The sequence below is a fragment of the Heterodontus francisci genome, chromosome 8, assembly GCF_036365525.1.
Source record: "Heterodontus francisci isolate sHetFra1 chromosome 8, sHetFra1.hap1, whole genome shotgun sequence".
Lineage (NCBI taxonomy): Eukaryota > Metazoa > Chordata > Chondrichthyes > Heterodontiformes > Heterodontidae > Heterodontus > Heterodontus francisci.
The window spans coordinates 30,651,064-30,665,369 of record NC_090378.1 but is presented as its reverse complement, the minus strand read 5'-3'; the positions used below and the strand labels follow the sequence as shown (position 1 = coordinate 30,665,369).

At 43.7% G+C, this 14,306-nt stretch overlaps 1 protein-coding gene across 1 annotated transcript in view; it reads right to left on the bottom strand.

The window, feature by feature from the left end:
• The window catches only part of LOC137372732 (KICSTOR complex protein SZT2-like), a 284,408-nt gene that overhangs the window by 86,680 nt on the left and 183,422 nt on the right, over positions 1-14,306 (bottom strand). The window contains exons 50-53 of the mRNA XM_068036900.1: positions 13,412-13,594; positions 5,539-5,730; positions 4,588-4,769; positions 4,225-4,406 (exon numbers count right to left, since the gene is read on the bottom strand). Coding sequence (XP_067893001.1) covers positions 4,225-4,406; positions 4,588-4,769; positions 5,539-5,730; positions 13,412-13,594 — 739 coding nt within the window. The remainder of the gene's footprint in view (positions 1-4,224; positions 4,407-4,587; positions 4,770-5,538; positions 5,731-13,411; positions 13,595-14,306) is intronic.

Sequence of the window (14,306 nt, the reverse complement as noted above, 5' to 3'; positions counted from 1 at the left end):
ATAACACATTAGAAAGCTTCAAATAAACGTGTTACGTTGTATTGTTTATAATATGAAAATGTCTATACATTTGTTTCTGGCAAGAATTAATACTGATGATATTTAATTACAAAATTAATGCACATAAAGTTATTACATTTAGTAGAGAAAAAGCAGCAAGATATCTACAGTTTCCATTAAATCTGAGGAGTTTTTTGATGGGTAAGACAGGTAGGTGATCCGTGCGGTCTTTTGCTCTACATAAGTGGTCCGCGGTTGAAAAAGTTTGAGAACCAGTAATCTACACCGTTAAATAAAATCATAATGATAGTGTTCATTATCAGTCCCCACTGCTTATAGTGGCCGCATTCGTGTGCATGTGGTTTACCTGCTATACATAATGACTGGTATAATGTGGGAGCTTTAATAAATTTAAAAAGTGCACTGTTCAAAAGTTTAAGTTCTGAAAGGCTGAGTTGCTGCTGCTTCCTCGTATTAAAACATCTCCAAGTCATGTAATATTTACACCAGTACAGACTACATAGTTTTAATTTCACTCAGCAGAAGCACTTTAAATAATAAAAATTAAACTGCCCTGCCCAATTTAAAAGTGTGGCCTGGAACTTGCAGGAAAGCTAATGGCGAATTCATGGCACCTGCCATCATTAGTAAATTAGTGCAAAAAAACCCCCCAGCAAATTGTGCTGAGGAAAAAATACTTCATGTGTTATGAATTACCACAAATTGCTGGACAATTTTGCCATTCTGTCGATAGCCTCGTGAAAATAGGAGCTCTTTGTCAACCTCCCCATAAGTATCAAGCAATTGCTGGATTTGTGCTATAACCGCTGGCATTTAGGGCTGCTAATTTGTGTCATAAGGACCCTGTCAATAATGTCATTTATGGTCCTGACACGTAACTCAATATTGGAGGCCCAGAAAAGGAACAATTCAAATTCTGGAGTCTCATTCCTGCAGATAGCAAATTGTTCCTAGAGATTTCTAAAATGTTAAACATAAATTTGTTATTGTTACTTTTCCTTTATGTCTCCATTTTTAGAGTCATAGAGTTATACAGCCCACCGTGTCCGCACCGGCCATCAAGCACCTAATTTTCCAGCACTTGGACCATAGGCAGTGTGTTCCAGATTCCAACCACCCTCTGGGTGAAAAACATTTTCCTCAAATACCCTCTAAACCTCCTGCCCCTTACCTTAAATCTATGCTCCCTGGTTATTGACCCCCTCTGCTAAGGGAAAAAGGTTCTTCCTATCTATGCCCCTCTGAATTTTGTATACTTCAATCAGGTCCCTCCTCAGCCTTCTCTGCTCTAAGGAAAACAACCCTAGCCTATCCAGTCTCTCTTCATAGCTGAAATGCTCCAGCCCAGGCAACATCCTGGTGAATCTCCTCTGTACCCTCTCCAGTGCAATCACATCCTTCCTATTGTGTGGTGACCAGAACTGTAAACAGTATTCCAGCTGTGGCCTCTCAAGCGTTTTATACAGCTCCATCATAACCTCCCTGCTCTTATATTCTATGCCTCGGCTAATAAAGGCAAGTATCCCGTATGCCTTTTTAACCACCTTATCTACCTGTGCTGCTGCCTTCAGTGATCTATGGACAAGTACACCAAGGTCCCTCTGACCCTCTGTACTTCCTAGGGTCCTACCATCCATTGTATATTCCCTAGCCTTGTCAGTCCTCCCAAAATGCATCACCTCACTTCTCAAGATTAAGTTCCATTTGCCACTGCTCTGCCCATCTTACCAGCCCATCTATGTCGTCCTGTAATCTAAGGCTTTCCTCCTCACTATTTACGAAACCACCAATTTTCGTGTCATCTGCAAGTTTACTGATTAGAATTAGAACATTACAGCGCAGTACAGGCCCTTCGGCCCTCAATGTTGCGCCGACCTGTGAAACCATCTGACCTATACTATTCCATTTTCATCCATATGTCTATCCAATGACCACTTAAATGCCCTTAAAGTTGGCGAGTCTACTACTGTTGCAGGCAGGGCGTTTCACGCCCCTACTACTTTCTGAGTAAAGAAACTACCTCTAACATCCGTCCTATATCTATCACCCCTCAACTTAAAGCTATGTCCCCTCGTGTTTGTAGCTATGTCCCCTCGTGTTTGCAGCTATGTCCCCTCGTGTCATACCTCCGAATTCATTATTCTAAATCATTAATGTACACTACAAACAGCAAGGGTCCCAGCACCGATCCCTGCGGTACGCCACTGGTCACAGGCTTCCAATCACAAAAACAAACCTTGACCATCACCTCCTGCCACTAAGCCAATTTTGGATCCAATTTGCCAAATTGCCCTGGATCCCATGGGCTCTTTACCTTCTTGACCAACCTCCTATGCGGGACCTTATCAAAAGCCTTACTGAAGTCCGTGTAGACTACATCAACTGCGTTACCCTCATCTACACACCTAGATACCTCCTTCAAGTTAAATTTGTTAGACATGATCTCCCCCTGACAAAGCCATGCTGATTATCCTTGATTAATCCCTGCCTCTCCAAGTGGAGATTAATCCTGTCCCTCAGAATTTTTTCCAATAGTTTCCCTACCACTGATGTTAGACTCACTGGCCTGCAATTACCCGGTTTATCCCTACTACCCTTCTTGAATAATGGTACCACATTCGCTGTCCTCCAGTCCTCTGGCACTTCTCCTGTGGCCAGACAGGATTTGAAAATTTGTGTCAGAGCCCCTGCAATCTCCTCCCTTGCCTCACATAGCAGCCTGGGATACATCTCATCTGGGCCTGGGGATTTATCCACTTTTAAGCCCATTAAAACCACTAATAACTCCTCCCTTTCAATGTTAATTTGTTCAAGTACATCACAATCCCCCTCCCTAATCTCTACACCTACATCGTCCTTCTCCATAGTTTTTTTCCCTCTCTTAATCCAACCTTTCCCATTCTTTGGGCTGGATTTTGCAGTCGGGGCAAAGCAAGGGTGCTTGCTGCTGACCACGAAGCAAGTCTCACTGAGAGATCTAGCAATCTCTGCCAAGAATGTCACCTCCAGCGTTGTGCAATGTTACTTTACTGGCCATTCTGGCTGTCCAAGCAGCTGATCACATTAAGCGATTTTCACAGACCTCCAAAACAAGAAACTAAAAGCAGCAAAATAAAATCACTCTTAAAAAATGTTGACAGAGCAAATTAGAGATTGGGACATGCACATGGAGTGACAGCAGAAACTAAAATATTCTGATAATTGTTTTTCAAAAAACTTATTAAAAATGTAGCTTAGAAAATCTACTAATTAATGAATTAACAGAACTTCATAATTATAAAATTACTTTTTCCAGGGCTTGTCCTGCTGTTCATCAAATTTTATTAATCACATCGTGTTAAAATCCCAGTTACACCTGATTGAACAAGGTGCAACTTTTTAAAGAGGTTTCAAATGGCAATATGGGAGTGGGAAAGTTGAAATTCTCACTGATTTCATGATTACTGGCTCTAAGGCCAGGGACCAACAGCACAGCCTGTTGTCAGAGCCCTGAATGACAGACCATAACTTCAGGATTTCCGCGCTAATCCTGAGGTTGCAGTCAGTTTCAGAGAGGTAATGATGGCAAATGCTGACAGTTTAACGTGAAGCCACCCCACACCATGCCCCCCGCCACCGCGCCCCCCCTCCCCCCCTAATCCTCTGGCAAAATCCAGCCTATTATTTCTCTTTCTTATCCAATTTGACTCTAATTCATCTTATTTCCTTCTCCATTGTTCATTTTGTTTCCTTCTCTATCCTTAAATTTAATTAATTAAGGAAGTAGACCATTGGATCTGATGTTCACAAGGTCCCAGGATGCCCTGTTGACCTCACCGCACCGATATCAATTTGCATTTCCAGCCATTTGCATCACAAAAATAATACAACCAGAAGGGTCAGGAAAAAAATCGATTTCACCGCTCTTGCTGCGGGTTGTGCCACTCCAGCAAATTATGGGCCAATGTCTTTTAGAAATTAATACTAAGTGGGTAATTCAAATACATTAAAATAGTGCTGTAGAGCAAAGGGCAGTGAATGAGGATGCACGACAGGTGACCAAGCATCTGCTTGAACTGCCCGTAATAGCCGGTCCACCTAATATGGTTTAAATGCTGCCTTTGTAATTGACACCTATGATACTGGCAAATGGTTAGTGCCATTTGCACACTATAGGCAACTGACAGGGATAAATAGGGATGGTGTAAATGATGGGGACTATACCTTCTTGAAGCCGCCTGCCTCTGTGTTTGCTCCAGTTCCACTGTGGATGGTCGGTCATGACTTGAAGACTGTTTCAAATGTTCCGTTTTATGCCTGCGACGAATGCGACTGTCATCGGTCCTTTCCAGAACAATGTCATCCGTCGTCTTGGGAGTGGCAGTGTCGGAGAAATCAGTCTTACTCTGAAAAATACAAGGATTCCCAGCCACTTTTCACTTCAAGGAAGACTATACATTAGCTCTGCAACACAATGGCATTGCCACCACAGTTGTGGTACAGTGTGTGTGCATGCAATTCACTCAGCTGTTGTAATATTTCACGCTTTGGGTGTAACTTTGTAGGCCTCCATGTTTCTACACTCACCAGCATATCCCAGAAACTACGCCGGCCTGTCTTGCTTGTTGGAGTGGTGGATTCTGGGTTACATGTGGTAGAGGTTGGAACAGGTACAATCTGCACAGGTACAGGACTGCTTTTACTTCCAGTTGTGCTGCCAGAAAGGATAGTCGTTTCCTTAATCTCTGGCCCTAACCTGCTAAGTCGACCTGGCCATTCACAAAAATAGAATGAAACGTTAAGAAATGCTTGCAATGTGAAAGGCTTTTAAAAATACATTTGTAGCACACAGCAAGTTGGGAGAAACCCGAGATGCACAGAAAAGTCTAAAGGGGAACACTGTATCAATTGATCAACAACAACACCTACATTAAAAAAGCACCTTTAATGCACAAAGACGTCGCGAGGTGTAATCTGACAAAAATGGATGCTGAGACAAAAAAGAAATATTTAGGGGACATGACCAAAAGCTCAGTCAAAAAGTGTCTTAAAGGAGGAGAGGGAAGTACAGGTGGAGGGGTTTAGGGAGGGCATTCTAGAACATAGGGAATAGGTGGTTAAAGGCACAGCCACCAATGCTGGGGCAAAGGCAGGGAAGGAATGCACAAATCCAGAATCAGAAGATCAGAGTGTTCTGAGGAATTACAGGACTGCAAGAGGTTACAGATTTTGGGACAGGCAAGACCATGAAGAAATTTAAGCACAAGAATGAGAATTTTAAATTGGAGGTTCAGGAACCAATGTAGGTCCGTAAAGACAGGAGTGACACGTGAGCAGGATTTTGTGTGGAATAGGATACGGGCAGCAGAGTTTTGATGAGATGAAACTCAACCTATCCCACTTGAAACTGCAACCTTTCTCATATCAATGAGCGTTCCCACAGCTCTGCAAAAATGACCTGGCATACCTGGTTATTATTTCTAACAATGCTTTTCCTCTATTTTGCACCAGACTGATGTGTGAACTTTTAACACTTACCACTAGTGTCACTCTCTGGTGTGACCGAGACTGGACAGTAGGACTCCACACAGAGTGGGCACTGGAGCATTCGAAATTCCATAACAACATCACAAAGAGCATGACGGAGACCATTCTGAAGTTTGTCAGTAAGTTGCAGTAGACTGATGTTTCCCTGTTCCCAGATATCAAAACGTACAAAGGTGTTTGGTTCTAAGGAGATAACACAGTGATTAAACTGTACAGTTAAGAGGTTCAGCAGTACAATCAATCCAGGGATGGTCAGTTACGCTCACATTCTGTGATGTGCACTTGTATGTGTTCAGTAACATCTTGAGCTTGCAGCTTACATCTGAGTGCTCAACGTAGGTGTGTTAAATCACATTGCTGGTCAGACACCACACTGCACTCCGAGCATGTGAGACCAGGGATGAAATTTACAAAGTGCTAACTGTTCTCATGAGTTGATAAATGAGGGAAAGGCCAACTGAGCTGGAAAAAGCCAAGGCATCACCTCTCTTCAAAAAAAAAAGAGGAAACAAGAAAAAAAATCAGTTAACTGTGGACCCATTAGCCTTACATTAGTGACAAGCAAAAGAATAGAATGAACATTAGCAACAAATAACTAGAAAATGGTAGCCAAGGTGGCTTCAGAATGGGGAGATGCTGCCGAACCAACCTGCTTGACCTTTCTGTGGAAGTAACTTTCCAGTGGACATTGGAAAGCCTTATGTTGTAGTGTACATCACCATCCAACAAATCTTTAGCAACCCGTCATGGAGAATTTTGTCAAACAAGTAGGAGGTAGTATCTACAGTTTCACTTCATCCTTCGTCTTATCTGATGCATTAACAAAAAACTTTTTTTCTTCCTTTCAGGTGTTAAGGAACGCAAGCTCCGGCAGCTGATGGGGACTAATGCCTCTCCAGATCCTTCTTCCCCTTCACTTCCCTCTGACCCGACCCCTTCTGATCTGACCCCTTGCCGTGTATTAACTATACCCTCTGACCTTCCCCTCTCTGACGCTGAACGTTCTGTACTCAGCAAAGGACTCAGTTTCATCCCTGTACGACGCCACCTCAATGAATTTCACACTCGGTATGACGTTGAGCTAGTCTTCCATTGCCTCCGCCTCCGGGCTCACTTCTTTGACCAGGAGTCCTCCCCCACTATCAGCAGACCCATTCACCCGCCTCCAGCATTCTCCCTCTACCTGGACCCCTCCCTCTGGCCGCTTACCCACTCTTGATCTTTTCATTGAAAACTGTCGACGAGACATTGGTCGTCTCAATTTCTCTGCCCCCCTCACTCACTCTAACCTATCCCCCTTTGAACTTGCCGCACTCCGTACTCTCAGGCCTAACCCCGACATTGCCATTAAACAGACAAGGGTGGTGCTGTTGTATGGCGTACCGACCTCTACCTTGTACAGGCTCAGCGCCAACTCTCACACACTTCTTCCTATTTCCCCCGGACCATGACCCCACCACCGAACATCAAGCGACTGTCCACAGGACTGTCACTGACCTCATCTCCTCTGGAGATCTTCCCTCTACAGCTTCCAACCTCATAGTCCCGCAACCCCGGACAGTCCCGCTTCTACCTCCTTCCCAAAATCCACATACAAGACTGTCTCGGCAGATCCATTGTTTCAGCCTGTTCCTGCCCCACTGAACTTATTTCTTCCTATCTTGACTCTATCTTTTCTCCGCTGGTCCAGTCTCTTCCCACCTACATCCATGACTCTTCTGACACCCTATGTCATTTTGACAATTTCCAGTTCCCTGGCCCCAACCGCCTCCTCTTCATATGGACGTCCAATCTCTCTACACCTCCATCCCCCACCAGGACGGTCTGAGAGCTCTCCACATCTTCCTTGAGCAGAGGCCCAACCGGTCCCCATCTACCGCCAGCCTCCTCCGCCTGGCTGAACGTGTTCTCAGATTGAACAACTTCTCCTTCAACGCCACTCACTTCCTTCAAGTAAAAAGTGTTGCTATGGGTACCCACATGGGCCCTCGTTATGCTTCTTTTTGTGGGATACGTCAAACATTCCTTGTTTCAGTCCTACTCAGGCCCCCTCCCCCAACCCTGTTTCCGGTACATTGATGACTGTATCAGTGCCGTTTCCTGCTCCCGCCCCAAACTGGAAAACTTTATCAACTTTACTTCTAATTTCCACCCTTCTCTCACCTTTATATGGTCCATCTCCAATGCTTCCCTTCCATTCCTCGACTTCTTTGATAATATATATATGTGTGTGTTCAGGAACATAGGAAGATAGAAACAGGAGTAGGCCATTCAGCCCCTCGAGCCTGTCCCGTCATTCAATGAGATCATGGCTGATCCGCGGCTGATCTCCATATACCTGCCTTTGGCCCATATCCCTTAATATCTTTGCTTAACAAAAATCTATCTATCTCAGATTTAAAATTAACAACTGTTCTAGCTTCAACCGTTGTTTGTGGGAGAGAGTTCCAAACCTCTACTACCCTTTGCATGAAGACGTGCTTCCTAACATCTCTCCTGAACGGTCTGGTCCTAATTTTTAGACTATGACTCCTAGTTTTAGAATCTCCAACCAATGGAAATAGTTTATCTTTATCTAGCTTGTCTTTTCCTGTTGATATCTTGAAGACTTCAATCAGATCACCCCTTAACCTTCTAAATTCTAGCAAAAACAGGCCTAATTTGTGTAATCTCCCCTCGTAACTTAACCCCTGTAGTCCAGGTATCATTCTTGTAAACCTATGTTGCACTCCCTCCAAGGCCAATATATCCTTCCTAAGGTGCGGTGCCCAGAACTGCTCACAGTACTCCAAGTGGGGTCTAACCAGGGTTTTGTACAGCTCTGTCTCCATCTCTGCGGATAGGCTGTCTACTAATATTCATTATAAGCCCACCAACTCCCACAGCTACCTCGACTATACTTGTTCACACCCTGCCTCCTGTAAGGCCACCATTCCATTCTCCCAGTTTCTCCGTCTCCGACGCGTCTGCTCTGATGATGCTACCTTCCAGCACTTCTGATATGTCTTCCTTTTTCCTCAACCGAAGATTCCCCCCCACTCCACTGTGGTTGACAGAGCTCTCAACCGTGACCAGCCCATTTCCCGCATCTCTACCCTCACCCTTACTCTCCCTCCCAGAACTGTGACAGGGTTCCCCTTGTCCTCACTTTCCACCCCATCAGCCTCCATATCCAAAGGATCATCCTCCGCCATTTCTGTCACCTCCTGTGTGATGCCACTACCAAACACATCTTCCCCTCCCTTCCCCATCAGCATTCTGAAGGGATCCTTCCCTCCGTGACACCCTGGTCCACTCCTCCATTACACCCACCACCTTGTCCCCTTCCCATGGCACCTTTCCCTGCAATCGCAGGAGGTGTAATACCTGCCCATTTACCTCCTCTCTCCTCACTATCCCAGGCCCCAAACACTCCTTTCAGGTGAAGCAGCGATTTACTTGTACTTCTTTCAATGTAGTATACTGCATTCGCTGCTCACAATGTGGTCTCCTCTACATTGGGGAGACCAAACAGAGACAGGGTGACCGCTTTGTGGAACACCTCCGCTCAGTCCGAAAGCATGACCCCAAGCTTCCGGTTGCTGGCCATTTCAACACACACCCCTGCTCCCATCTCTGTCCTGGGATTGCTGCAGTGTTCCGGTGAACATCAACACAAGCTCGAGGAACAGCATCTCATTTACCGATTAGGCACACTACAGCCTGGTGGACTGAATATTGAGTTCAATAATTTCAGAGCATGAAAGGCCCCCCATTTTACTTTCATCTTTAGTTATTTTTTCTTTTTTTTGTGTTTATTTTATTTTAGTTTGTTCAGTTTGTTTCTACTCTGTTTCGACCCACTGTTTTTTTCATGTTTGTGCTTGTGGCTGTTCAGTTTTCAGTCCATTAACACCCTCTCTGTACTAACGCTTTGTCTTTCAGCACACCATTAACATACCGTTTGCCTTTGCTCCATGACCTTCTGGTCAGTTATTCTGTGACCTTGTCCTCTCTACACCTCTTTTGTTAACTCTTGCCCCACCCCCACTTTACTTGCTTAAAATCTTTTACATTTCTTATATCTGCCAGTTCCGAAGAAGGATCACTGACCTGAAACGTTAACTCTGCTTCTCTCTCCACAGATGCTGCCAGAGCCCCCGAGTTTTCCAGCACTTTGTTTTTATTTCAGATTTTCATTTGCTTTTATTGTATGGAGGTAGTATCTAGCCTGTTAAGTCTTGCAGGTGCTAAGGAACTGGTGCAGGGTAGGATGCAACATGTTACTAATTAGAGGAATGCCAGTTGGGGAGATGTGCAAAGTAGATATGCTGACATCAAAGCTAAACTACATTAAAATTATGAAGGGATGGGACAGACTAAATGGAACAAGACTACTTGCAGTGACTGAGGGATCTAGAAGAAATGGTCAGAAATGTAAGAAATTTATGAGAGTAGGAAACACTATTTTTAAACTAAGAACAATGAGGCTGTGGAATGTATTACTAGAGTTAGTGATTGAAGCAGAAACACCATCACTGAAGAGTAGGTTAGATAGGTGGGAAGAGGAAAGGGGAATAAAAGGGCTATAGGGACACACTGGAAACAATGGATTAGGCTAAAGCGAACATAGAGAATAAAGGGCAACATTGACCTTTGGGCCAAATGAACCACTTCTTTCTTGTAACGTTGATGTAATTTTAAATAACCTGGATTCAGAAATGCAATGTAAGCTTGAAAAAAATGACTAAGTATGCTAAATTAGGAGAGCAGTCAAGTAACTAAAGAAGAACCTAAACAAAATTTTCAAGTGGCAGATGAAGATGAAACTCAATGCAGAAAATTGTTACACATTGGTAGAAGAGGGCAGCTAATTACTCTATGAATTGTGTCAAAATTGGCTAAGAGATGCTGAAATAGATCCAAGAGTGATTCAACTTTAGAACAGCAATCACAATGCAAACAGAGCTGCGCTATGCTGTCAGATCAGTACAATGAACAGCTGAGGCTGTTGTGCTAAAGGTATATAGTGCTCTGCTGAGGCCACACTATTCAAGATGTAACTTTTGCAGAGCACTAAACAAACATATGAAAATGATGGGGAGGCAAAGACCAGCTAGTCATCAAGCCTGCCCCACACTCATGATGCCTGAAGCACTTCCTACCTCACCCCCCGCCACCCCAAATCTCCAACAAGAGTGTCTAACTATCTCCAATTTACATGGAATGGAATTACTAACAACAATCTGCATTTATATAGTGCCTTTAACGCACAGTGACTGCCCCACTGTCAACATCCTGTGGGTCACCACTGACCAGAAATATAACTGGATCAGCACAGAAATACTGTGGCTACAAGATCAGGTCAGGCGCTAGATATTCAGCAGTGAGTAATTCACCTCCTGATTTCCCATAGCCTTTCCACCATCTACAAGGCACAAGTCACGGGACGATGGAACACTTGCCTGGATGTGAGCAGCTTCAACAACACACAGGAAGCTCAATAGCATCCAGAACAAAGCAGTCTTCTTGATCGGCACCCCATCCACCACCCTAAACATTCATGCCCTCCACCACTGGCACACCATGGCTACAGTGTACACCATCTACAAGAAACTCTGCAGCAACTCGGCAAAGGTTCTTCAACACCATCTCCCAAACTCGTGACCTCTATCACCTAGAAGAACAAGGGCAGCAGGCACATGGGAAAACTGCAACCTTCAAGTTTCCCTCCAATTCACACCATCCTGACTTTGACATGTATCGCTGTTCCTTCATCGTCACTGGCTCAAATCCTGGAACTACCTAACTATCCTCACCACACAGACTGCAGCAGTGTTGAAATCGGCTCACCTCCATCTTCTAAAAGGTAAGTAGGGTTGGGCAATAATTGCCGGCAATGCCAGCAACAACCACATCCAGCGAATGCATAAATAAAAGGTTTAAAAAAAAAATACACACGGGAAACATCTAAACCCTGGAAGCAACGCCGGGAAAGCTCATGAGACTTATCCTAGTATCAGAGGTCTGAGTTATGAAGTAATGCAAGAACAAATTACTTTTCAGGTTTGAGAGGAGGTAATTGAAAGGGGGCCTTATTGAAGCATACAAGATACAATGGAATACTAAGTGGAACTTTGGATAGCAACATCATCAAGTTCCTCACAAGCAATAACTTTAGAGGAGCTGAACCAGACCAGCCATACCAGTACTGCGGTTACAAGACAGGGCAACGGCTGGATGCTCTACGATGCATGTGTATGTGTTGTGGGCATCCTTCCATCAACGAGAGGATGGACATGCAGCAAACAATACATTTACATTCAGATGGGGTATCTTCATATGGTGCAGCTTTGCTGATGGCTGTGGATGCCAATCCTTGAGAGGCAGGTTCTGCCACAAGTGTCACACATGAAGCTGTCAGATGACGCTTTGGGTCTCTGCATGGACTGGGAGATGTCCAACTCACAAGAGTACAGCTCGCGGTAGTGTTCAGTGGGACATCGGTTTACTTCTGTCAGTGAGTAGTTCACCGTCAGCCGAATCAACTCTTAACCCCTCACACTTGTCCATCTACAAACCTCAAATCAGGGTGTGATGGAATACTCACCACACACCTGGACAGGTGCAGGCACAACAACGTTGAAAAAGCCGGCAGAGCAGTTCTTTTGTTGAGTGCAGTGGCAGGGGCAACGATCAATCATTCATATTCCTCTGTCCCTGCACATTCCCACTATCATGTCATTTGGATGTAGCATGTGCAATTTACAGAATGCATTGCAGCAACACACCAAGGTTAGTTTAACAGCAGCTCCCTTCCCTGCCACCTCTATCGCGAAGAAGAGTAAGTGCAGGAAGTCATAGGATACCAACATCGCAATGTTCTCCTCCAAGTCGGATGCCATCCTGCCCTGGACATATCACATCTTCTTGTCACTGGAAATCTTTGAATTCCCCGCCTAACACCATTGTGGGACTGTCAACACATGGACTGTAGTGGTTCAAGGAGATGGCCTACCACCACCTTCTCAAGGCTAATAGGAATAGACACTAAAGGCAACCTTGCCCGCTTCACCCATATCCTGTTAAAAAAAAAGTCTCACCTTACTGTCTTCCAATAGTGCCCAGCTATCAAGAAACTCTGGCAGCATGAAATCAACTAAGTTAAATAAACTTCTAATGCTGTAACAAAATATGTTTCTAGTTCAATAATAAAAACATAAAGTGCTGGAAATACTCAAAAGGTCTGTGGAGAGCGAAGCAGAGTTAACGTTTCAGGTCTGTCACCCTTCATTAGAATTAGAAAAGAATTAGGTTTTAAGCAAGTGAAGGGGGTGGAGGGGTTTTTGGTGGGAAAGAGAACAAAAGGGAAGGTGTGTGATAGGGCAGGACAGATTAAAAAACAAAGCTGTCATGGGACAAAGGCAAAGAGCGTGTTAATGCTTGTGGTGAAAACATTAGTCCAGAGAGATTGTTAATGGCAGAATAATGAACAGCTCTGTCCACATGAAAAACAGGCACATAATTAAAAAATAAAACAAAATAATAAAAACATAGAAAAATATTTTTTAAAAGGCCAGTCATGCTCTGAAATTGTTGAACTCAAGGTTGAGTCTGCAAGGCTGTGGAGTGCCTAATCGAAAGATCAGGTGCTGCCTGTTTCTAGTTCAACTGTGTAGTCTCATTCTTCTATCTCCAACAGTGATTTTTAGAATAAAAGCTTCAGCATAATGGATCTTTATCTACAATTACATTGAAACTCATAATATTAAGAAAGTGTATTCTTGGGCATGCCAGTGATGCACATAATTCCCATCCCTAATTGGCTTGAGGGCATTAAGAATCAACCACATATTTATCTATTTCAACATGCAGTGGTAGTTACCTGATATTTTTCCTTCAGAGCTGCTCTCATATCTGGAGACACTGGTCAACTTGTTGAAGTCTGCCTCCTGAATGAGATCCATGGCAAAGCACAGTTTGGAGGGGTCTGTTTGTTCTTGTTGTTGTGTCATTGGTATGGGGTTTCCTTGCTGATCCACAATGGATAAGGCAATACATGCAATGCCTGGGGTAATACACAGACCAAATAAAATTATTCTGACCAGAACGTGGAACATGCATAAAGCTTACTAAGTGACATCAAAGCAAGTGTATTACCTGAATTTATACATTGGTTCATCAAATCAAAATATCTCTCAACTATGTCACTGAAACGCTATTTCTTTGTTTGCTTTGTACATAGCTCTTTCTTTACCATTCAAATGTACAGTACAACACTAGCTCATCCCAATATTCCAAAGAATCTGAACACTAGTAGCGGTCAAAAATCAATAGCAAAAGACAAGTACTGTAAGCCTTGGTGCTCGGTTGACACTTCAATTTGGAGTATGTTCGCTTTGCCTTTTTATTTGTCTCTGCATCAAAGACTGGATTGCATGAAAAACATACACCGAAGCATCAAGTGTGGAAATGTATCTTCCCATTTCCAAATATTAGCAGTTAAAGAATGATCAATGTGGGGTTATAAAAAAAAATGAGGTTTGCTACCAAGGGGTTTTCAGTACATGCAGAAGATCAAAATGAACCAAATTTACTCACTGAAGTGAATTCTGAGTACATGGGCTATGGGAGTAGCAATGCTGTCATCATGTCATGTCAATACCGTCTGTTAACCGCCAGCCTTACAGACACACTACAAATAATAAGTGTCTTTATTCATGGAAACACAAACTGCAATTTTAGTCTTCAAAACAGCACTGAATACAATTGTGATATAC